Source organism: Pelobates fuscus, chromosome 3 (genome assembly GCF_036172605.1).
Source record: "Pelobates fuscus isolate aPelFus1 chromosome 3, aPelFus1.pri, whole genome shotgun sequence".
Lineage (NCBI taxonomy): Eukaryota > Metazoa > Chordata > Amphibia > Anura > Pelobatidae > Pelobates > Pelobates fuscus.
The window spans coordinates 190,894,532-190,901,595 of record NC_086319.1 but is presented as its reverse complement, the minus strand read 5'-3'; the positions used below and the strand labels follow the sequence as shown (position 1 = coordinate 190,901,595).

Below are 7,064 nucleotides of genomic sequence, written 5' to 3'. Positions count from 1 at the left end.
AGTAATTTATATCATATGATGAAAATAATGGTATCTTTAGAAAGACCATTTAATGGCGAGAGAAACAGTATATAATATGTGTGGGTACAGTAAATGAGTGAGAGGAAAATTACAGCTAAACACAAACACCACAGAAATGTAAAAACAGCTCTGATCCTTAACGGTAGGAAAATTGAAAAACGGTCTGGTCACTAAGGGGTTAAACTGCTCCTCCTCATGTTACCTCTATTGATAATTTTTTTCTCACTTAATCTGTAAACTAAATGGGAGAAAATGCGCCTATTAGTGTACCGCAAAATATATGCATAATATTTATATTATGTATAGATTTTGCAGTACACTTATTGGTCCATTTTCACGCCCTTTTTGTTCTGTCCGAATCATTTTTTTTTTCATGGACAATATTTAGGCCAGTTAAACCATTAGCTGAATTAATGTTGGAGGCCTTAAAATAAATTCAGCTGAACCAAATGTTTCGCTGTGCAGAAGTCTATCATGTATTGCCTTCTTCCAGAATAAAAGAGTGATGTATGGAAGGACCACCTTCACTGGACACAGCATTTTCTGGTTTGTTTATGAAATTATTGCATAAATATTCAGTGATCATGCCCGGTTAAAAAAGGCAATAGAGATTGGCCCACGGCAGGCATTGTAACCTGCATTTCCAACAACCATGCAACAATTCATGTCTGATCCACCATGCTAAATTTATATAATAAAAGATAACCTATCATAATTCCGTTTATGGCTCTGTCTCCCAGTGATCTCTAAAGTTTGTTATTTAAATGTCCTGGTGTACAATACAAAACAGGAAAAGAAGGAAGAAAGCAGCATTTTCGTATCTGAAAAAGTCTCAGTATATATTATTATCTCTAAGGGTGAATGGTATGAGTTTACTGTAACACCTGCTGTGTTTTTATGCCAGATGAAGAATAATTATACTGAACCCCACAATTAAGCTTAGCTGTTACAGTAATTATAATTTATCAATATAAATGCCTTTATATTTGATTTTAAAAAGTAATACTCTTCCCATGGGTATATTGTAACAAAGAAATAAACTATGGGGGAGATGCATCAAGGCAAAACAATTGTGATTCTGGGAACAAAGTGCTCAATGTTTAGCACGTCTGTTGGTTCCCATGGTGATATTACTTTTATTAGCACATTGCCCACGAATAGTAAAGGTTTTCACCTCGATAAAGCTCCCCAAAGAGTTGCTTTTTCCTCATTTACATATTTATAACTGGAGATACATTACTTTATTCAGAAGAACTGACTTGTGATACATTTTATACATTTAGTGCAATGATTAACCCCTTCGTGACCAGACCGATTTTCAATTTACTTACCGTTTGGGACCAGGGCTGTTTTTTCATTTCTGCGTTTTGGTTTAGTTGAATTTTCCTCTTACTTATTTACTGCACCCACACATATTATATATCGTTTTTCTCGCCATTAAATGGTCTTTCTAAACATATCATTATTTTCATCATATCATATCATATTATTTACTATAAGCACAACTAGAAAACATGATGAAAATTAAAAAAAAAAAAAAAAACTTTTTCTAACTTTGATCCCCAAAATCTGTTACGCATCTACAACTGCCAAAAAACACCCATGATAAATAGTTTCAAAATTGTGTCCTGACTTTAGAAATACCCAATGTTAACATGTTCTTAGCTTTTTTTGGAAAGTTATAGGGCAATAAGTACAAGTAGCACTTTGCTATTTCCAAACCATTTTATTTCATTGTAACACTGATATCTGTCAGGAATCCGTGAATAACCCTTCCCATGTATATGTTTTTTTTAAAAGAAGACAACCTAAGGTATTAAAGGTAGGTTTTTTTGACTCTTGTCATGCTCTTTTCATGTAACCATTTTACCACCAATCTATGCAAAATTTAAAAAATTAAAATAATTGGTGATATCTTTGACACACATAGCAACTTAAGAATACATGTAATGAGAACTTTAAGCGTTACTGACAAAGAACACCCCAATATGTGTTCAGCAACATCTCCTGAGTACAGTGATACCACCCATGTATATGTGTGTTGGATTCTGTGGGGGCTAAAATACCTTATTTGGAGGGTGCGTATTCCAGTTTTCAATCTTGGAATTTCCACAGCTGGTCATCATGCACCCATATCCTATTTGGGACCCTTTTGAAGCCTGCCTATGTAATTTACCCCTATCAAACCATATATTTTTTTTAAAGTAGACAATCCAGGGTATTCAATATCGGGTATGTCCAGTCCTTTTTAGAAGCCACTTAGTCACAAACACTGGCCAAATGTAGCATTTATATTTATTTGTGTGTTAAAAATGCAAAAAACAATTATGAACGGAAACTTTGGCCAGTGTTTGTGACTAAGTGGCTACTAAAATGACTGAACATACCCCATTTGCAATATCTTGGGTTGTCTTCTTTTGCAAATGGTATGCCATCATGTGGTTAATTCTCATTCCTGGGCTACCATACGCTCTCAAAGGCAACATAACTAATCTGGCAAATTGAAAAAACAGCCTTCTATTTGACCCTGTAACTTTCAAAAAAACTATAAAACCCGTACATGGTGGTACTGTTATACTTGGGAGACTTCGGTGAACACAAATATTAGTGTTTCAAAACAGTAAAATGTATCACAACAATGATATCATCAGTGCAAGTGCCGTTTGTGTGTGAAAAATGCAAAATACAAATACAAAAAGATAAGTCCTGTGGTCGCTGCTGCCGCCCAGGAGTGATGGGAGTATTGTACAGCTTTGTTACAATGCTGCTGCCCATCTCATGCGTTCCATATTAAGGGTTAAGTATACAGGGGTGTATATAAAAAATACCCCTCAATGAAGCAATGTGAAAGGTCAGTGTAGGACCCGCCTAAGGGGGGGTCTGCCTCGACGTTGGCAGGCGGGCATTCCTTCCAATGGCCATTGGAGTAACTAAATGACCTCCATTTGTTTAAATATACATAGGGATTTAGGGGGGCTATTTTTCAGAGGTGGGACTGTCTGGGGTGTCAGGCAGTCCCCCCAGTGGAGAAGAAGACCTATCGCCGGCGGGGGAAAGGTGGCATTCGGGTAAGTGAATGGGAATTGAGGGAGAGGGAGGGAAAGGGAGTGAGGGAGTTAATTTTTTATTTTTTTAAATTTATTGCCTGAGGCACTCAGCACAAGCAGAGTACCGTAAGCCTGCCTGATGGCTTCTGATGTTCTGCCTCACTGCCGGGGGAGCGCTCACCCGGAGGCCCGGGTGTGAAGGGGGGGTATTGCAGGATGCCTCGATATTGAGGCATCGCTGCAATACCATCAGAGTGGCTGAAAGCGATCATGGTCGCTTCTAGCGCTCTAATTCGCCCCAGACGAATCAGGTTCGTCCGAGGTCGTTAACGACCGCTTTTTGTCGGTTGTACCTTATGTGTCCGAGGTCACTGAAGGGTTAAAGGAATACTAAATTTCTCCCCTTTTTTCACAGCACAGAATTTGTGTTTGTCCAATACAAACTTCTCAATTAAGTTTAGGTGCTCTTGTGGATTGCTTTCCTCTTGAGTTTAGCTCCACTGAGCTAACCTAGCAAGAAGTATCAGCACCTGTTCTCTGTTTGACAGAAATGGGGTGTAACAAGGTTAATTTGTGAAAGTGACGATTTTGATTTAAAAGTCAGCCTTAAACTCTAAGGAAGTTTTACCAAAAACTGGGGTTCTACTGTTTTGCCCTAATAGCATTGCAGACATAGCAGTAGTTTATCAGTAAAGGCATTCAAATTTAACATACCAAACTTTACCCAAGCATTAACAATAAACATTAAATATCACACATAGTCAAGTTATGACATATTCAAATCAGAAAATGAACTAAAAAACAACTGCATTTTGTTATATTTTAAAATGCATTCACAGTTTGTCCAGTTAATGACTTCTTACCTAGACAACTCAGCAATCTCTGAAAGATGAAGCTGTTTTCGTTCAGCCATCTCGGAAGGAAATATGCTTAACATGAGGTCCTGAAGAAGAGCAGTGATAGAGTAGCAGCCTGCCTTCAGGTACTGCAACAAAAAGGGAAAACATTGACTAATGCATGGCCAGTACTCCGAGCCAAATACATTAAAAGAAACCTTTAACCTAAAGAAAGCAAAAAAAACACTAGACATTAAAATTGTGTGCCGGTGCAATGACCCCACCAGAGTTTAATGGGTCAACTTTTGACCACTCATCAGGAGAGGGAGAGCAGTAAGGGCCCAAACAGAGGGAAGCTGAGGAGAGAGCACACCCAGGCTTCTTTATGATTATTAGGCAAGTTCCCATGTGTGGCAGGAAGCAGAGGATTCTGAGCCAATTACAGCCTCCATCTATCCCCCTCCATCTCACTCCAGAATGTAGGCTGTCTTTCTTGTGGCATGGTGGTGGAGCAAGCTATTCAGCCTGCTCTGGGTGTGGCAGCACAGAAAGGAGCCATCCACTTTATGGCTGAGTGAGTTAGCCGTTCTGTCAGAAGAAAGAGAAGAGGACTGGGGCTTGATGCCTAGCTGGGAATGGTAGTAAAGGTTGTTTGCTACCTGGATCCTTTAATTTATCGAATTAGTTTCATTTCTCTGCAAAATGTAAGATATGTGGTATCTCCGTGTAATACATGGAAGATGTTTCTGTATGGAGTGTGAATGTGTGTATTAAGTACATTTTGTGTGTACCTGTGTCACTGGAAAGTGCCCTACTGAGCCAGCAATTGGACCTGCTCAATCGTGGCCAGGAGAGGTCTGCCAGTAAGTGATGACAAAAAATATGACAGGGACCAACACTTGAGGCGCCAGGATAGGGGCCTTCCACGGAGTGTGGAGTGCAAGGTGAATAAAAAGATCGGTTTGGGGGGGAGGAAGGGGTTCATTGGAAGAGGATTAAGCCAATTTAAATTAAGGAAGGTAGATGGTTAGTTGTCAGTCAAATGTGACAAAATCTATTTTAAGCAGGGAGAAGGTTAGTTGTCAGAGAAAAATGGCAGTCTAAATTTAGGAAGGAATAAGTGAAGTGGAAGGGGGATGTAGGGTTTTGTAACTATACAGTTGTTTATTTGGCAGTTGTAATTGGGAACATTTTGGGAATTGGAGGTTAATTGTCTGGACTGGTAGGGGACCTAAAAAGAAATATTGTGCCAGTTACCAATGTTCATTAGTTCCACTATGAGATGTAGTGACTAAGAAGCATATTTACCAAATGGAAACTATTTAGATGCTGGGTACAGTGCAGCATTTATAGAAATAGGCAAAACAGTCCAATCATTCAACCAAGGCTACCATCAGAAATGTTGGGGCCCCTTACCCAGCTCAAGATCTGGGCACCTGTGTCCCACCCCCATGTCTGCCCACAGGGCTCACCCTGAGCCTGCCCACAAGGATGCAGTGTGTGTATGTAGAGTGGATGCAGAGTGTGTGTGTAGAGTGGATGCAGTGTGTGTAGAGTGGATGCAGTTTGTGTAGAGTGGATGCAGTTTGTGTAGAGTGGATGCAGTTTGTGTAGAGTGGATGCAGTTTGTGTAGAGTGGATGCAGTTTGTGTAGTGTGGAAGCAGTAGTAGTGTAGTGAACTCAGTGTGTTTATAGTTAATGCAGAGTATGTATGTATAGTGAATGCAGAGTGTGGGTGTGTAGTGGATGTAGTGTGTGCGTAGTGGACCTAGTGTGTGTAGTGGATGCAGAGTGTATGTATAGTGGATGCAGTCTGCATACACTATACACACACTGGATCCACTAAACACACACACACAGAGTGTGTGTAGTGGGTACAGTGTGTGTGTGTTTGCATAGTGGATGTACTGTGTATAGTGGTTAAGTGGATACAGAGAGTGTGTGTGTATGTGTCTAAATATAACGGGTAGGATAGGGGCTGCATTCTGTCAGCTAAAACGTAGTTTTGTTTTGTTTTTTTAATTAATTTTATTCCCCCTACCCTGACTCTTACCGGTGGCCAGGGAATGGGGACATTACACTCCCTGGTAGTCCAGTGGCACAGTGCAGGCTGCAAGCTGCATATATAGTGAACAGGGGGCCCAGCGCACACGGCCTCCGGCAGCTCCTCTCTCCCTATCTCTTGAGCCTGCCCTGCACTCTGAGCTGTAACCCGCGGCAATGCTCTGATGGCCAGGGTTTTGTTAGAGTTGTAAAGAGAAGCTGAAGATCATGTGTGCTGGGCCCCCTATATACCATATACGGGGAGAAAGCGGATTACAAGGTCAGAGGGATCAGAGGCCCTAGCAGTCCGCTCCCCCCTGGATCACCGGGCCTGTGACAATCCCTGATGGTTTTCTAGAATAAATTAGGACTCTGATGGTGGCCCTGTACTCAACATTTAGTACTTTGAACTGTAATTGTCCTTGATGAATATACCTGTTAAGTCTTCTACATGACACTGCAGTGCATGTGTGGTTATTTTGATTTTTTTAAAAATGAATAAATAATCATCTATAATTTAACCTTCACGTTCAAGTTTCCATTTCCGTGTATATTTCTGTTATATCATTAAAACAAACTGGTCTCTCATACTGCTCGATGTGATTAATAGATATTTGTTATTTACAACTAACCAAAAAATTTTAACACCCACCATATAATTGGCATATGCTTATTAATCACTCAGAATTCCATATATAGACATTAAGACTGCTGTGCATAATGTTAAGGTAATTTGACCATGAAGATTTTCTTCATTAATTTTTCAAGACCAATTTATGTCAGCTTCTCATTTTTCAGAATTTTATAAAAATTAAAAAAAAACCTGTTAATAGCAGCATTTCTAACTATTGCAGAACAAAGATCTAAGAGAGAATACTACCGTACTTACAACAGGATGGGTAGAGTGCAATATACCAAGCGCCAAGACAGCTACAAACAAAACGTAAAAAAAAAAAAAAAGGTTCAATCCTTTTAAAAATGCTCACATAAAGTGAGGGTGACAGTAGGCATCTTCACTGTGTGCATACATCTGACACTTCATGTTTAAGTCACTGGATGAATCCTGTGTTATTGGAGGGATGTCCTGCGCAGCACCAACTGTTGCAACAATTATGC

At 39.8% G+C, this 7,064-nt stretch overlaps 1 protein-coding gene across 1 annotated transcript in view; it reads right to left on the bottom strand.

The window, feature by feature from the left end:
• Positions 1-7,064, bottom strand: part of LOC134602698 (LON peptidase N-terminal domain and RING finger protein 1-like) — a 78,334-nt gene that overhangs the window by 13,213 nt on the left and 58,057 nt on the right. The window contains exon 8 of the mRNA XM_063447849.1: positions 3,932-4,053. Coding sequence (XP_063303919.1) covers positions 3,932-4,053 — 122 coding nt within the window. The remainder of the gene's footprint in view (positions 1-3,931; positions 4,054-7,064) is intronic.